The sequence below is a fragment of the Centroberyx gerrardi genome, chromosome 10 (assembly GCF_048128805.1).
Source record: "Centroberyx gerrardi isolate f3 chromosome 10, fCenGer3.hap1.cur.20231027, whole genome shotgun sequence".
Lineage (NCBI taxonomy): Eukaryota > Metazoa > Chordata > Actinopteri > Beryciformes > Berycidae > Centroberyx > Centroberyx gerrardi.
In genome coordinates this window covers 18,413,613-18,432,095 of record NC_136006.1, presented here as the reverse complement: position 1 = coordinate 18,432,095, position 18,483 = coordinate 18,413,613, and the positions used below count along the sequence as shown (strand labels likewise).

The 18,483-nt window shown below is 39.2% G+C and overlaps 1 protein-coding gene across 2 annotated transcripts; it reads left to right on the top strand.

Moving 5' to 3' along the window:
* Window positions 1-114: 114 nt before the first annotated feature.
* ankrd10b (ankyrin repeat domain 10b) lies at window positions 115-17,812 on the top strand. Of its 2 annotated transcripts, XM_071919756.2 has the most exons (6): window positions 115-474; window positions 1,436-1,588; window positions 2,750-2,841; window positions 13,522-13,793; window positions 14,404-14,511; window positions 17,088-17,812. In XM_071919756.2, the coding sequence occupies exons 1-6, from the start codon at window positions 277-279 to the stop codon at window positions 17,327-17,329; spliced, it is 1,065 nt and encodes a 354-aa protein (XP_071775857.1). In that variant the 5' UTR covers window positions 115-276; the 3' UTR covers window positions 17,330-17,812. The 2 variants fall into 2 exon arrangements, with proteins under 2 accessions (XP_071775857.1, XP_071775858.1); XM_071919757.2 differs by lacking the exon at window positions 17,088-17,812 and having other exon boundaries at window positions 14,404-16,352.
* The last annotated feature ends 671 nt before the right edge of the window (window positions 17,813-18,483 follow it).

Below are 18,483 nucleotides of genomic sequence, written 5' to 3'. Positions count from 1 at the left end.
AACTATCAGTTTCCTTGATCAGATGTTCGAACAGAATCCGGGACTGTGAAATCCACTCCGGAGTTTTCGACTCACTTGCCGCTTCTCAAGTTTCACTTCGGCGTGTGCTTTGCTTTCTGCTTTGTGTTGTCAGGCAGAAACACACACCAACGCAGTCGGGGTGGCGTGTGTCCTGATTTACGGGCACCCGTCAGCGACGAAAATAAAAGCATTCGTAATTTATCTGCTCTCATATAGTTAGCGAATATCGTGTTACTTCTGCTCTCCTTAGTTACAATGTCGGTGGGAGTTGAATCCGGATTCTCGAGTGAAGAGGTACTGAACGTCCGTTTCCCTCTCCATCGGGCGTGCAGGGATGGAGATGTCGGCGCCTTGTGCTCCCTGCTTCAGTGCATCTCAAACCCGGCTGACCTAACGGTGGAGGATACCTTCTACGGCTGGACACCCATACACTGGGCCGCTCATTTTGGAAAGGTAGCTTTCTAGCTAGCCTAGCTGTTCGACGTCCTCATTTTCCTCGAATGGACATTTTGTGTAGCGCTGTCCAGAACGATAGCGGTTAACGCTTTCCGCCTCGTCTCGGCCATTTCCTAATGTTAACTGTTAGCTGACGAGCTAGAAAGCAGCTTGTTAAACACACTGGGCAGGGCGAGGCGGGCATTTGACTTTGAAATTGATACGTTACTGCAGCTCATGTCTTTTTTTCTCGGAAAATGTGTATTACATACAGATATAGCAGTAACGTATCGCTTCCAAAAACCTTTGCAGATGTGGAGCGGGAACAATGTTGAGGGGCCAGTCAATGAAAGGCTCACTCACTGACTACAAGGCAATTTTACGAGGACCGTCTGTCTGCCAAATGAGCCTTTCTTTCTTTTTAGTAATGGGGCCTGTTACTAAAAAGAAAAACTGTAGAACTTGGTGGTTGCTGAGCACAATAAATGGAGTGAATGTTCTGTTTCTTGGATCTTAGTATTAAGATTTATGTTTAAACGTGCGGCTGAGTGGACAGCAACTTCCAAGTCAACACAAAACGACTCATTTCAAATGCATTGGCAGTCAACATCTCTCAAACTCGCGCGCGCGCGCACACACACACACACACACACACACACACACACACACACTACCTCTTCACTTAAGATAGGGAGGTCAAAATGTTTGTTTTACACCACACCTAGGAAAGGTCAGGCCTACAGTTTGTAGAGGACTTGGATCCATGCCTAAAGTTAGAAGTATGCAGACTGAGTCAATCTGCACACATCACCAGCAGTGTTGCATTTTTCTCTGTAACCAGGGTCTCACCACACTTGTCCATACCTGCCCAATCGCTTCTTGCTTATTGCATTTTTTTCCAGAGATTTGATGAATTAAATCACTTCCTCTCTCCTCTCTCTCTTACCTTTCTGTGTCTCTATGCATTTGTCTCTGACAGTTGGAGTGTGTGATGCGTCTGGTCCAAGTGGGCTGTGGTGTGAACGCTGTGACCTCCAGGTTTGCACAGACGCCCACACACATTGCTGCATTTGGGGGCCACCCTGAGTGCTTGTTATGGCTACTCCAAGCTGGTGCAGATATCAACAGACAGGTATGACACCACATGCACACTGAAAATTAAACAGTCTAACTTGGAACCATCAGAATCACTAAGTGCCAAGTACAGTATGTGAACAGCAATTTGTCTTGGTGACATTGCTTGAGAGACACATTGACACCACACAGTTACACTGTTACAAGGACAATAGTACTTTAAATGCAGTAAAAAACAGGCATTATAAGACTTTATGTGCCTTTAACATTTAAAATAACACGTCACAAAAATGACTCCCTCCATAAAAACACTAATCTGTACAGACGCACACATGCATGCCTGAGTGAAAAAGGCAGAGCAGCCAGTGTGAGAGGTTGAGCTCAGACTGATCTCATCAGGGGGGATCATCCTAACTTGGGGTCATGACCCCTGCAGTATACTGTAGCTCCTGACTGTTCCACTTGACCTATATTCAGATTATGTATCTAACACATTTTTTTAAGTTGTGGTTGCTCTCACACTCTTCTGTGTTTGGCTTTTTATGCCTCTTTGTGTATGTTGTCATGCACAGACTTCAGCACTAGGCTGTATTTTCTGCTCCACTGCACTGCTGAGAGAAATCAGATTAGTAGGTCACGATTACATAATGTGTCGTCGTCATGAAACACATCACTGACTTTTATTTCTAATAATGCTTTTTGAATATAGTCTGCATATGTTTAAAAAACCATCACAGTTGGGGAAACTCTACGATTTGTGACCCCCCCACCCCCTCCTCCCCTGGATACAATATTTGAGCTGTCTGTTGTCGGAGAGCAGAAAACCACAGCATTTAAGCATGGCCTACATTTACAGTGTGGTTAGAGGAGGGAGTTGGTTGAAAATCTCTCTGACTCTGCAGCCTTTTTGCTGTATTTAATTTTCCTTCCCTCCACCCTCTTACTGATGTGTAACCGTAAAGCTGTGTGGGTGGTGGTGAAGTCTGGGTGAAAAGTTCAGTCACACCCTGCTGTCCTCCTTTGAATCTGTTTTTAACCTTGGAATTGTAAAGGGAGGGACTATGGGAGGGAAAATATGATAAATACTGAGTTATGTATTCAGTATTGGAAACTATTTCTAAAATCACTCCTCAAAGCAGTGTTTTGGCTCATGCTACTGTTCTTGTGCACAACACTATCTTTTTTTCTTTGTGTAACTGCGGTCTCCGTCATCTCTCAGGACTATGTGGGCGAGGCGCCCATCCACAAGGCTGCTCGTGCGGGCAGTCTGGAGTGTATCAACGCTCTCTTGATTCAGGGAGCGAAAGCTGAGTAAGTCCTGTTAGATCACTCCTGTGTCCTTTTTTTTTTCTTTCCCTCTATACTATCCAACATCTCAGTTACACCTTTACAAGGGATCACCACCAAAACCCAAATAGGAGCAGTGATGAAACTGAAATGCTAGATATATTCTTTTGCAGTTTTTGTACAATGTTGCAGACAGACAAGATTAGTCAGAGGATCTGTGGAAACCAGCAATTTAACCATCAGGGTTTGAACATTAGATTTGGGAAACATACATTTGTGACACGTATTAGAATTTAAGTAATAATTTAGAATTTAGAACAGCCACAGACAATTACCATATGCAGGCTAATTTTTGTATTGTATATGTAGTATGGCTGGCCTATATACACCTGGCCAAATGGGGTTGACCTAGAAGGATCAATAAATTAAGATTCTCTATTAAAGCCCTGCATAATAGAACTTCGCTTTTCCCTGCAACGGCATTCAGTTCTGGTGTTCAAGTTGTACACCAAAAAACTGTGTGGAACCTTTAAATCTCTCTCTCAGCGGGATGTAGATAATCATGGTGACGCAACTTGTTAAACAGTGAGGAGGTTTAGCCAGATGGTGGTTTGCTAAGTAGCTAGCAACAGTGTCTGATGCATAATGTCCCCAAAGAATTCCCCAAAGACAAAATACCAGGTTGATCGCTTTCATGTCTGGTGGTAACTTCTCCAGCCTGCACTCAAAACAGTTTGATCACAAGATTTATTGGTCAGAGAATATTAACAGTTTTGGTGGAGCTCCCTTGAAAATGTGACACATCTTGATAAACCCTTGAAATTGTTGTTTAATGTTGCAACAATTCACATTAAGTTGCCCACTGTGTGTAATAATATTACTGTTAAAACTATTTGGCTTCAAAGAGAAGGATTTGTAACTACTTTTCATATAGAATTGTTTTACACTCAGCTGAAACTTAAATAGTGCTGATGTGGTTTGAGGAAGAACTAAATTGGTGTAAATGAACTGTAAACCATTAGCTCAGCAAAGTGGCTTGAAACTAAACTAATAAATCGCTTCAAATCCAGCGACATTATTATACATACACAAGAACAACTTAATGTAAAGGTTGACAAAATGTTTTTAGCTTACTAGGCCATAATGCATGTTCTTTGTTGAATCTAGAGTGTGTTTTTCTTTGTTAACCTTTGTTTTGGTTAGTGTCTTACACACAGCTGTATTGGATGACCAAATGCACATTTGCTCATTTTCTGAAGCCCTTTTCACTGTCTGTATGAAGAGGCTACATTTCTGTTGCACAGAATGAAAATGCATAGGTCAAAATTGAATGCACTGATTTGCTTGGAGACGATGTACAAGAAATGGAAGATTAGGTGTTGTTTCCTAGTTTTGACCAGACTATTTTGGCTTCCGTCATTCCTACCCTTTTCAGAATAGATGTCATTTGACATAACAAGGCAAAGCTCTTGAGATTGAGAATATTGGGGGAAATAATGTTTGGTGATAAGGAATAACAAATGAATTTAACCGTCCCAACCTATCCACCCTGGCGCCTAGTGAGGAAGTTGATAAGTGACTGACCTCAGCTGTAGTGTACAGCCACACAGACACGCCTTTAGAGTTGGCAGCTGTTCTTGTGGTTTGGCAGGATTGTGCCATTTATAGAAAACACTTTGTTATTGTTGGTGGACCTGAAGCATGAAGAAATGCATAAGGAGACACAACCCATCAATCCAGTTTCTTGAATTTAGGCTGTGACCAAGTTGATTTGGAAAGCTCACTTGCTTACATTGATAGGTAATTAACGCATGTTTAATACGCATCCAAGACTGGCGGGTTATAAGAATTTGCTGACTGGTTAGTCAGGTCACTTCAAATTGATTGCAACTAAATAGACCTTTGCAATATTTTTCCTTGCTTGTAGCCTCAACACAGCATAGTCCCAAAGCTGATGTGTCAACTTGACCAACTCTCTTAACTTACTTAATTTATAAATAAGTAAATTAATACACACTTAATTTACGTACTGCCAGAAACATACTGTACACAAATTGTATTTGTTGATTAATTTATTTAAAATTTTAATTTATTTTGCATTTTTGTACTCTCAGTTGAAGTGTTAGTTTCACTTGCAATTTCATCTCTGGAACAAGCTGTATGCCTTTTCATCTTGACACCATCGATGTTCAGAGAACTGAAACTACCAGGGAGTTTACATGTGTGCTCTATTATTTATCCTGTCATCACTTTGTTAACAGTCTTCACAATGATGGAAATGGTCATGATTTGGTGTAACAAGGATTTGAGTTCACCAAATGCTATCAGTGAAAACGGCTACACTCTGGCGTGTCATTGTGAAATTTGGGTTATTTCTATTCATGAGGCATTTGTTACAGTGTGGAGGAAAAGGCTTTGCATTGGCAGTAACTGAAAAAGTCAGATCAGCATTGTTAGAATTCTTCACTAAAAACTGATAGGTACTGCTAGCAGCAATCTGGCTTATTGACTTCTGCTACCAGTTCCCATTGGTTCCAATGCAAACAATGCTTTTTTTTTTTTTTATTAGAGTTGTTGAAACACAAATGTAGAATCTTTTCCTCACAGTATAACAAGTCCTTGGTGAAGAAGAATAAAAGTAAAATTTTAAATGTCAAGTTATTCCTTTGAGGAATTTAAAATGAGGATGCAACAAGGCCGTCCCAGGAGGCTGGGGCACGTTATGTTTTTTATGGTCAGACTGTAAACCAAGGTGATGTACTTTTTAGTGTTCAGACTTAATTTTCCATGACATTTGAAACCCCTGGTTGCATTGACTGTTTTATCAAATTAAATCCAATGTTTTCTCACAGACATGTTCAATAAATGCTTCAGTTCTGGTTGAGTTCATGTAATGTGCATTTGGTCATCAGCTGCTGAGTAATATTGATAAGTGATGAAAATGATATGTGATTTTTTCCCTGCAGATCTTTGAGATTGTATTTTATTTATTATCATGATATTTCTTTTAACTCATGACCCAGAAATATAGAGGGGCACAACTGGGAGGGAAACTAAGGCAAACTAGGTGGGGAAGAGGCTCATGACATAAAATATTTTAAGTTTTTAGACTCAATTTCCAAGAGCAATTTAAAAAAAACTAAGTCTCTAGTTGTTACAACTGCTTACACCTAATCAGATGTGTTATCTAGTAATGTTGTCTTTTACTAATAATATATTCACCCTTATTTGAAGTTTTTAAAGGGGCTAGCTAATGTCAAACAGCTGAAAACGAAATCACTCTTCTGCTGTTGGGTAACGTTCAGCCCGTTAAAAGATTTGAGTTTAAAATGAAACAAAGTATTTAAATACATAGGTGCACACACTTCAATGACCCAAAACTGAATTGACAGATTTTGATAGGGATTGTAGGGATTTCTTTTGGATTGTAGTATTGGAAGTATTTTGTAATGTACTGTGTTAGTCAACTCTTCGGGCTATTAACCCTCTGAGGCATCAAACAATGCTGTGGAATATTGGTTGAAAAATGTAACGTTGATGACATTTATATGAGGTTACTTACTTTATTAAATTTCTGCATACATGTAATTTGTGCATACATGTTCTTGTTAAAAAAAGAAAATACAGTTTAATAAAAATTTTGGCTGTAGTCACAGCTGATCATTACTAAAAGTACAGATCTGTTTTACTCTAATCTTAAACAGTGCAAATTAAACTTTCTACAGCCTCAAAATGCATGTAAATGTTTGTCACATAACTGCCAGTCCTTGAAATGTGGGCAATAAATATCAGCATTGAAATAATAATCTTTCTTCCAAGTCAGTAGTTGAGTGACGAGTGACGGATGGGTCCTTCAAGTTTGGATTTTGAACAAATTTAAATAGCTGACAACAACAAATAGTTTCACAGTGAATTTTATTAATGGCAGTTATTAATAATTAATGATTAAATAATTTCCTCTATAATTTTCTCTTTGGATATTGAGACCATATTTGGGTGAGGCAGTGTAATTCATCATCATAAATGGGTAAATATGAAAATGGGCCTGCTTAATTGTTTTTCTTAATAGCATAAATGATACATAAATGTATACAATACAATAGGTTTAAGTAGGTAATACAAGTATAAACTAGGCTCTACATTTCCTTTAACTGTCATAACCTAGTCTTAAATTGCTGTAAAATCCAGGCTGACCAACACTACACGAGAATAAATTACGCTCGACCTCTTATGGCATTGGCGGTCTCTTTATAGTATAAGTTAAATTGTTGCAGAACTAAATAAATGTCTTGAACCAGTAAGGTTTGATCTTAAATTCCAGCTTTTGCCTTTCCACCGGCCGTGTTTCATATATCAGGCATATTGTCCAACGTCCTCCACAACAGTTTGACTCAAGAAAGGATAGTGTATTACTCAGCTGACTTCCTTTCAGCCTCATGAATACTGCTCATTTTTCAAACTTTGGTCTCATTTTGCCCTTTTTCTTGGAAATCTGAACATTTAACAGGACACCTAGTTGCTTGCAGTCTCCACTCTAAGACCTTGCTTATTTTACTGACCATGCCTGCAGTATGTCACTGCCTTGGTATTCAGAGGACATTTAGATTAACCCTCTCAAAGCCTCTTTCAAATACTAACCCCAGTATGTGGATACTAAATTCCTTTGTCGTTGCGTTGTCCTGTAACCATCTTAGTTATTCAGTAAGGGCCCGATTTAGACTGTGTAACGTCACGCGGGTCTTACACGGATTAAGACATACGCATTGAGGTGTTCCTATTCAGACATGGTCTATTCAGTGTACACACTGAGGATTTTGGTCGTTCCTAAGCTTGCGCATGTGTTTATTCAAAACCATGGTTTCTTTGTCCTGCCTACTGGTATAGTGGATAATCGGGTCATGGACTTAACTCCTTTTCATGTCTTTCTGCTAAAGCATTGCTTTTTAATACCATGTGCCATTTAATTCAGTTTTTGTTGGACAACGGCACACAAAGGTTGAATTGGCAACATATCCACAGGACATGACTTCGATAAAGACATGAGATATACTTTACAAAATCTGAAATGATTTAGGCTATGATGTTTAGATTAGGAAACAACACAATGCAATCTGTCTCTGATCGTGCATCTTTGTGCGTCAGTATCTGGCCAATGGATTCTTTGGTTCATCTACTTAAGAATTGCACCAGGCAGCGGGAGACAGAGGCCTCAGATATCCCCACAACATCCTTGGATACCGTGTCCGGCTGACGCAGCCCCTGTCACCAGGATGGAAAGGGCTCACCCTACCTTGAGTAACGCAGAAGGGATGTTGACTGTGCGATCTGGCTCTGCAACGCAGCTGCACAGCTCCATTTAATTAATTTCTTGGTGACCTCCGTGCGCCCTGTTAGTGCCATCTCCTTTAATCCCTTAAAAACTCGAGTACATAAATGGCAGGACACCTCTTGTTTGCCTATTTGTGGAGAGTCATCAGATTGCTTTAAATACCATTCCATTTGTTAAGAGACAAGTTAACAGCATTGTGCAGTCTAATGGATTCCTTTCAGTTTATGTGACTTGCCAATTCATATCCTGTTTGATGTCTTTGGCATTTATTAGTATGGAGATTTATTTACATCATGAAACAATGGGAGCACCAGACGGGAAAAGAGCATACAAATGGACATGAAAGTCAGAATCTGTGCATCGTAATGTGAAGCTGGGCATGCCTTGATTAACATATTCATCACCTCAAGTGCACATCTTGCAGGATGCCACATATCCCCACGCATAACTCCAGGTTGGAAGTGTGGAATGCACGTGTAAAAATGTCTTAAACGCCACTGGAAGGGGAAGGGGAGGTCCAGGTCGGGCCGTTAAATGAATTGAGAATTATTCGTAGAATGTTGAATGATAACAGCTCGATAATATTTCAAGGTGGGAACATTCTGTTTTATGGAGGAGGATTGTGACAAAGGGGCTTGCTTACACTCCAATCAAATGATACTGGTCTTGTTTGCTGACCCCATCTGGATGTCTCGCACTCTCATGATCAACTGGTGGACAATTGGTTGTGTTCTTTCTTTGAAGAAAGTCATGTTGTTTCCTTGGTTTTGCAACCGTGAAGCCAAATTGCACTTCTTAACAGCATTCTTTGCCCAAGAAGACTTCAGATTTTTCAGTTTATCATTAGGCAATTAATTCAAAAGAAAATAATACATTTGTCCCACTTTTCTGTACATGGAATTTCAGATCAAACATTCCAGTTCATTCAATTATAAGTTGAATTAATTATAAATGATGTGTAAAAACAAGCTTGGTTATTAAAAATTACAATATATGAACAGAAAACTCCTACAAAATTTTAAAAAGATGCAAAATATTTTATTCCTTATTTTTTTATTTTTTTATTTTATTTTTTTGTCATGAGCCTCAAAAGTGTTAAGGTTGTCCATTAGTAAATTAGGAACAAGTAGGATAGTGCGTAGAGGCTGCCGTTGGATAGAGTAGTGCAAAGAGAAAAGCTTGCTCAGTCAGATGGGTTAGATTTGCACAGCAGCATTAGCTGAACTATTAACTGTATAATGCTAACAATCATCCTGTTGCAATGGTTATTCACTGTCATTTTATTGTTCAAAATATTTCACCTTATACAAAGAACTGTTTTATTTTGTATGTCACAGTATTAACCCTATACAATGATATCATACAGTCTGTTTTGACATCTAATCTTTGTCACCTTTTCCTTTATGAAAGTGACAATAAGTTTAAAAAAAGTTCTCTGTACTTTTAACAGAAACAGAACCGTACGTCTTAATGTCTTGCAGCCATTGAATTGGAAATGACTTGGTTTTTTCAAGTAATCCTAGAAAGGGGGAGAATAGACACTGCTGAGTCTGCCCCGTTCCCTGGGATAGCCGCACTGTTGTGGCATTGAGTGTTCTCACTATCGCTTCCTATCTACACACTGGCAAACTGTTGAGGTATTTCTTGCGGTGATTGGTTTTAATGCTAGGACTTTATGAATCAAATCTAAAAAAGTTTTAGACCTGCATGCTTTGCTTATTATCCATGACTGTTCCTGTATCTAGTTTTTCTGTTTGTTTTTTTTTTGTTTTGTTTGTTTTTTGATTTTGTGAACTAACCATAGGAGCCCCTTATGTGGACAGGTTTAATCATGTGAGTCCCATGTCAACATGTAGCATGATAATAGGTTGCCTCTGGAAGGTTAGACGATAGTGGGAGAAGATACTCATTGTGTGCTTAGGACGGAAAAGCAAAGCATACCAGGCATTTACAAAGAATTAACGCTTCCTTTTGAATTTGCATACCAAACTTGGGCCACTCAGTATACCCAGTTATCCATGTTGTTGGATCAATGCACTGGATCAAAGTCTCACCAAAGGAATAATTGTTTTTGGATTTTCAGGATATTGTGAAGCAGTGTTCTCTCCGATTATAGGCTTAAAAATATTTAAGCAACAGGATTGAATTTTCAGAATATAGCCTATGTAGTTGGGGAACTACTAAAGAGATGTTATCAGGGTGAGGAGTCTTAGTTGGAAAATATATAGTTCGATGTTTAAAATATGTAGCACTAGGTTTTTCAGGAAACATTACGCATTACATATTTCTGTATTCTTCCCAAAATTGCATCTGAATTGTCTTGGCTGTCAATTCCCCAAAAACCTTATACAAGGTTCCAAATAACATTGGAAGAGTTTACATACTTTGATTGGTCAATTGAACTCATCGCCAACTGCAGCCAACAAGCAGATGATTTAGCTAACATTTTTAGCTAGTATTTTTCTAACTCATTGACACTAGTTCTTTTTCATCTGCTTGTATCATCTCCAGTGTTGGTCTCCTATATTAGATGGACCAGCTGGTCTATTTGTGTATGTTTCAAAGCATCCGCTGTTGTAACGCTACTTAAAACTCTTTTTGCTCCTAGCTTAAAACAAGGCTGAGATAAGCAAGACTCTTAAGAGTTTCTATGACTGCTAAATTGTCAACAAAAATGAGTTTTGTTGTGTTTTTTTTTTTCGACAATCCCTTCACCTTCAGTATTTTTTTTTTTATCTCTTCAGAGAGTTGGAAAGCAAGCAGGGAGACACAAGAGAGTTCTGGTGGGATTTGATCCTCAGCCAGCAGGGGCACACATGGTACCAGAGGCTGCAAACTAAACCACTTGACTACCTCTGCACAACAAAGATGACACGGTTGACTTAGTTTAGCATTTAGCATAGAAAGAATGACTATTAATTCAGGTGACAGCACCCATTGCTTAAAGGACAAGGCAATACAATCATTCCTTAATATTTTTTTATCGCTTAGTGCTGCTGTCATTCATTTACCTTGGTGCTCCTCTGGTTTTGCATCTCTTGGCAGAGGGAACTATTCCTATTCCAAAAAAGGGAGATTTGTTTTTAGAGTACTAAATTGTTGAATTAATTGAAACAAAGCAGCTGCTGACATTTGAACTGTAGAATTTCTATTCCTTGGAGTGAGACCAGTCCATCTACCTTACCACAAAATGGTTTTCGGTTTAAACATTTTCAAAAGAGTTATCTCTTGGAAGCGTTAATTTGAAGGGGACGGGTAATGTGTATGCAAGTTAATGAGTGATTTTAATTTTGATTCTTCAGAAAATGTTTTTCATGTGCACTAGTTCTTGAACAAAATGTTTCTTTTTTGCACACCTGTTTAGATAAGGATTCAGAGAAAGAACAGTTTCTAAACAACATGAATGAGCAAACAGTAACCATGTATTTTTAATGTTGTCTAATACCAATGTATGGAAGAGTGTCACTTTGTTTTAGTAGCTTATCAGCAAATAATTATTTAGAATGAAACCTAGTGTTTTATCATGCAGTGGTCAAAGCACTGAACAAGTATGCCATACTAGAGATGGATTTGATATTATAGACATATGAGATGGCCGGCAAAAGGAGAAGTATTCATTTTTTTCCCTTCTCATTTTCAGTTGTAGGTGCAAGCCTGCACACGTGGGCCACAAGTCCACTTCTTTCACAAAGATGTAGTTGTTTCCCCAGAAACTCATTTTGAAACACAACACAATGACATTTAGCCTCAGAACAAGTGCAGTAGTGTTTTCAGATTGACCATTCAAAATATTTTCTGTTTGGCATCCCAACAATCAAGCTGAAAGGCATCTACTGGTTAGTGGGATAGTTTTCTAGGTGCTTCTCAAGCATTAGTTTGTAGACATTTGTTCCTGAACAGTAGTTCATAGCAGCAGAAGGCAACTTATTTGGCAACTTCAACACCAGATGGCTGCAGCAATCTGCTTTAGGCAAAATATATAGATATACAATTTATTTTAATTTACATAGTTTAATTTCTTGTCATGGTCAGACTAGTTGTCCTTTGTCCTTCATCATCCAGTGACATTGCTTCCGTACTGACTACCAAGTATTATACCATGTATAAGTCTGAAAGTGACAGTTGAAACTTTTGGCTACCCCCTTTGAGTAAGAGTCCCACTCAGCACTGTTTGCTCATTCATAATCCCACTCAGAAGATCACAAGATTCCTGCTGCAACTGGACATGATTAACATAACTGTGTGTGATGCACACACTCAAATTTATATTAGCAATGGATTTACAAATACATATTTTGGTAATAATGCTGAGGTTTCTGTTGGTTAATTTTATTTTTCATTTTCTTGTTTATCTGTCTTTCTTAAAACAAGATGTAGCCTACTTAAGCTTGGTCCTGAGAGCTCCAACCTGTGGAAAGAAGACTTCCAGATTTCTGATGCTTGAAGGTCACATTCCAACACTTTCATGTCCTTGTTTCATTCTCCCTCTTAACAATGAATTACATGAGATTTCCCATGAAGACAACTATGTTGCATACTGGACCTTTTTGGATGATGAATCTCTGAATCCTGTACTCCTTGAAAAATCCTTTTATCTTGCCTTACCAGGATCTTTGACGTTTTTTTTTTCCCCTCAAGATTTTTTTTTTCTTTTAGCCTCCCACGTTACACACATCCACATTATATATACCTTCACACGCACATAATGGGTACACACACTATTTAGAATTTTTGGCAGACTTTGCCCTCCTGCAGTGCTAATTTGGAACATAGCAGCACTACTACCTGGAATTTTTGTCAGCATTGCAAATGTCCTTCAGCTGTGTCTCTGGAAATGTGTGATGACTGCGGCCTTTTACCTTGTGCTGAATCCTCCTTGATGTCCACCAGACAAGACAAGGCTCTCAAAGATTTACATCACCCCAAAAATGCATCTCCTTTGGGTTCAATGAATCGTATATAACTAAATAACTATTATTTATCATCATAACCAGTAGGTCAGATTGTTTCAGGTATTCATTAAAATAAATTGGTGTATACTTTCAGTCATCTTAATCATGTCCTTTTGCAGCAGACACTTACCCCTTTTTTTGGAAACTTTGTTTCCACATTTTAGTTGTATTATGGAAGATGAAAATGATCCCAAATGGATCAGTCGTCATCTCTCATGACGATGACGAAGAGGATGTGAGAGGATAGGGTAGCGCAGGCAGTTTGTGTACATTTCTGTGAGTGTGTCTGTCTGTCTGTGTGTATGTCTGTGTGTGAGTAATTGCTTATCGAGTTTGTGTATGTGTGTGCGTGTGTGTGTGTTTTTTGTGTTAACCGAAAAAACTGTTAGGGTCTCTCTAACACAGTTCCTTCCCGTTGTGCAGTATGAGGAATGCCAGTGGGCTGACGGCTGCTGACCTGGCCCATGCCCAGGGCTTCCAGGAGTGCGCGGAGATTCTCTCCAATGCCCAGAACCTTCAGCGGAACCTGGCTCAGTCTCAGACTCAGCTCAATGGGTTTTTTCTGAATGGCACGGCCCAGAATGGGGACCGCTCTCACTCCACTATTCAGGGACGGAGCTTCCCAAATGTGCCCAACAGAAAGAGGTCGTTTGACGGCATGGAAGTCAATCAAAGCAAGAAGGCAAGAACTAACGGTAGGTCGCTTGGCAAATCAAATCTGATCTTTAATGTGTGCGCACGGGGGTGGAGGGGTCTTTGATGGCTTATGATTTCATCAGAAGTTGTATCCAACTTAGATGAGCTTTACAAAATATGATGCTTTGCAACATCTGCTAAACTCTGATTTATCTATTGTAAAACCAACTATTCTTCATTTAATTTTGTAGCATTATAATGCTGTGTGTAAGAGAATACTTATCAGGATTCTGAAGAACCTCAACTATTTCAACTTGTCAGGAAAGATTTTCATTTGAACCAATGAGAACAAGTGTCCAGATTTATATTCACAAAACCCCTAGTACAGTGTTACTTGTTGAAGGCAGAAAGGCCATGAAATTGGATGTATCAACAGGAACAAATGCACAAATTGCATATATTTTGCCGTTGTGGCATACTTTTTTGTTTTGTTTTGTTTTTGTGCCTTTGCTTTTTTTTGGTTGGGTGTAAAGGGGGGGGGTTGGTTCTGTCTGCCATTTCAGTAGACCGCTTTGTTGGGATGTTTGAGGTTGTGGACGAACGAGGTTCTGTTCAAACAAATACTATTCATTCCTTTTTCATCCACACGGTGTCTCTGCTGGCTCTTAGGTCTGGGCATGCCACCAGCAATGCTGAACGGGAACGGGCCACTGGGTGGTGCTGGAGAGGTCCAGATGGAAAGCATGAATGTGGAGTTGGCAGCGACTGTGAGCTCAGGTGGGCCAGGACCCTTTGCATTTGGGCTGAACGGGTTTGCTCCGCCACATGGGCAAGGCCCTATGGACCAGAGTGAGGACCAGGGGGGAGAGGACAGGTCAAGCCCGGCACCTAAAGAGCTGGAGATCATCACTGTGGCGTCAATGCAGATCCCTTGTCGCTGCACCAACTCCTATGCCTACCTGTAAAGGGCTTGTGTGTGTGATGGCACACTCTAATGTTCCCAATTGTGCAGAATGTCTTGGGTACCATCTGGCTATGGTTTCCTGCAAATTGTATGCATAAAGGCATACATTGTTTTTTTACTTGGTGTAGAGCTATATTTGAGAAACATCCGTCAATTTGTGTGTTCTGTATTTTCTCCTTTACCTGGTTATACTTTAATGGATAAAAGTTTTCTTAAGATGTCTTTGTTTTGTTGTCATATAGGTAGATTTGACACATTCAAATTTATACAGAAAATTCTTGTACAATCCTTAGATTTTTTTAGATAGGAAAGGATGAGTTTTGTTTTGCACAATTTTACAGCAACGTGTCCTAAATTACACATGATGATTGGCATTCCTTTGACACCTGTAGGCCCACCTGTGCAGATATAGGTCATGTTTGCTTTACGGAAAGAAATTAGCCTTAGGCTGAGGACAAATCAGAGAGGCTGCAGTATTGCCTCATTATATTATGCTTGCAGCATAAGGTGAGAGGAGACAACTTAAATGATTATCTGAAGATCTCAACATTGGCCTGTGTACTCTTGAGTATGAAGTGCTAGGTGTTAGTGAAACTAGCCTTGTTGTTACTTCACTGTCAGTAATTTACACATTAGATTTATTTACATTCTGTTGGACTGGCTAAAGAAGTTGTAATCCTCATTCCACATAGAAAGACAGGAATGTGTAATGTCTTCTTAGACTGAATGTGGTTCTTAAGAAAAAGGAGAAAAGAGAGTGCCACTTTGTTACACATTAAATATAATATCTAAATAGTGATTGGAAGGTGATGGGGTTTTCAGTGGAATCCACAACATGAATGGCTTAGGCACCCTTCACTTTTACATAATGCCAGATTGATAAAGGCATTTATTTAAAAATGAAGAGTGCCTAAGCTCTTTTTGTTTTTTGAATTTGATTCCACACTGTGGAAATTCCATTTATTGTTCAACTACTCATGCATTAGCTTTTTTTTATATTCAAGAATTACCATATGCCAAAGCATATCCTAACATGAATGTAGCATATAAAGTATAAACTATTCACTGTGCGGCTTTTTTGTAGCTTTTAGGTGTCATGTACTAGGTAATGTAGGGGCTTGGCATTTGGTTATTCCTGTTGTGTTTTTCCTCTGTGTCCATTTTGGCAGAGGAGACTGTGCTTTATTGTTTCCTCTGTATGGTGAGTAATGGCGTTTGCTGTGTAATAGCAAAAGCCTTAATGTTTGCATTTTCAAAGTAACTAGTAAGGCTTGCACATCTGTATATAAGCATTGATAACCCATACACTTTGGAAATTGGTAATTGGTTGTTTTACAATCAGTTAGTATTGCTCAAGCAAGTTTGCATGAGTTTCTACATTTTGCTAAAAGCCTGATTTCTTGAGCTGTTTTGAATAGTTAACCAGCGATTTGACATCATCTCCAACTCTGAAGAATGTCTTGGGGACATTCTTCCATCTGGCAAACGTTTTTGTAGTACCATACATCACTCGTCGTGCCTGTTTAGCTTTAATTGTCAGCTGTTGACTGCATATTGATGCAAATTGGAGCTTCCAATGTTTAGCACTGAGCAGTTTTAGTTTTGTATTTGCTCATGTAATCTCATTAAATGTTGATTAATTTGATAAATATGATTGTGGTGGGCTTTGTGTGGTTTCTTGATGGTTTTCATGCACTGGCCAAGGCCTGTTCCTGTTTTAGTTTTAGTGATTAAAAGTATCAGGTGGTCTGGGGAAAATTGGATTGAAAGCGGCATGTTTTTCAGATGAATAGAAAGAAAGGGTGATATTCCTTGTAAATAGTTAATTCACTAGACTAAGTTTAACAACTTTAAATCCCCTGTGCTTGATCTGTCTGGCTTTGGCTTGTGACATGCCGACATCTGCAAAGGACTTTGGATTTTCTTGACTCTGTGCGATAGCTGAACCAACAGAGTGGTTCAGCGATGTGCGATAGCTGAACCAACAGAGTGGGAGTGGAAGTAGGGCAGTGTGCCACAGCCATACAGCACAGATTGTATGTCAAAGCAACCAAGTGGATCAGGATGTGGCCCCTTTCAATCAAGGCCTAAGGTCAAAACTTGTGCAGTTATGTAAGGCTTTCTGGAGCGTATTTTGCAATTCATTGATCAACATTTTGTGTAACCTAGAGTGGTTTATCGAGGTTTTTCTAGTGTGCTTGAAATGTCACAGAATGGCCTCTACATTACCTGTATAGCTGCTGATATAACAGGCCCTCATGGAATAGTTGTGCAAAACAAAACCAATCCACTGATGTTTTATGCTTTTCTTGCCACTCTCATAAGTAGAGCAGCAGGAATATGATCATATTTTATATATTTGCCATTTGACAATTTGTCTCATTTCCAGTGGCAGGTGAAACTCTGTGTGGGGCTTTTCCCTCAAATGGTCACAACCAACCAGAACTCCTAAATGGGTGTGACCCAGCAGCAGAAATCATCCACTGCCAGCATCATACCTACAGTGACACACCTGAGACAGTTTCCAACAGTACCGCAGGCAGCCAAGTGGAGCACCAGAAGTCTGTGAAAGCAGAGCAGTTGTATGACCATGCTCTGTTCAGCACCATGCTTCTTTACCATGGGTCCTAAAGTCCAGATGATCTGGTTGACAGGCAGTCTGTTTTTTTGTTTGTATTTTTGCCAAACCTGATGTAAGCCTAAATAAGCATTCATTCGCCTTAAAGTCATTGAGAGGTTCAGTTCCTCATAATTTAAATTATTTGTGGTTGTAAAGGGACGGCCCAAATTTATGTAGTTCTGGAGGCCGGGCCGATTTTTGTTCATGGATCTACAATTATTTTTTGATTCTAAGTGGATTTCTGTTTGTGTTAATAAGAAAAAGTGCTAAATGCATTACAACTTTGGTTTATGTTGTGACTTTTGTGTTCAGCTGTAAATAGCTTTGTACTTCTTATATACATCCTGATAAACTGTAGCTCTGTCACTGAAATAAATAATCTGTATTGAACCAATGCCTATACTTCAGACACCTTGTTTCTGTCTCAATTCGAAGTGGGGTGATTTCATTTGTGTTTTTCCCCCACATATTTCTTGATGTTAATAAAAACTACTAAAGTACTGAAATGCATCCCATGTTACTCGATGTAAAACAAAATAGGCATATATAGTTTTGTGAAACTGAAACTGTGATCTTGCTGACCAGTTTATTTTAGAACTGCTTCACACATACAGTATATAGTGCTGGTGAAATTAAATCCTTATCCACACCTAGACAATATATTTTAACAATTTATTAGATTATAAGGGTGAAGGTATCAATACATTTTCTCTAAGTATATTGGGCACATGGAAAATCGTGGTACTCGTTTTTTTTTTTTATACATTCGCTGTAAAACTTTTCCATGCCTCCTGCTTTGCAAACTTGGTCCAGAAAACAGCCATAGCGATTAGAATTGGTCTTAGTATGTGTACGATTTAACTGCCTATATCAGCCCATTTTATCCAGAATACCCAACATAATGGTGCAAAAACGGCCCACCCCACCTCAGCTTCACTTCACTGAACCAATGACTAAAAAATAGGCATACACAGCTATGGTATGGTACACTCGGTTGACAGTCACCTGTCACCAGAGCCGACCTTGATCACAGCCTGCACTGCACAAATAGCACGTCACTGTGACCACGCCCCCTGAAAGACGCTGTCCTCGATAAGCATGAGGGACATTATGCAAAAAGTATATAAGTAAAAAATATTTTCACCATATTGATTCTGCCAGTGTA

Bases quoted from the DNA above. Each gene is read 5' to 3' on its own strand.
- ankrd10b (XM_071919756.2), top strand. From the start codon at position 277: ATGTCGGTGGGAGTTGAATCCGGATTCTCGAGTGAAGAGGTACTGAAC. The intron at 2,842-13,521 runs GTAAGTCCTGTT...CCCGTTGTGCAG, and splicing joins ATTCAGGGAGCGAAAGCTGA to TATGAGGAATGCCAGTGGGC. The intron at 14,512-17,087 runs GTGGGCCAGGAC...TCTCATTTCCAG, and splicing joins GGCAGCGACTGTGAGCTCAG to TGGCAGGTGAAACTCTGTGT.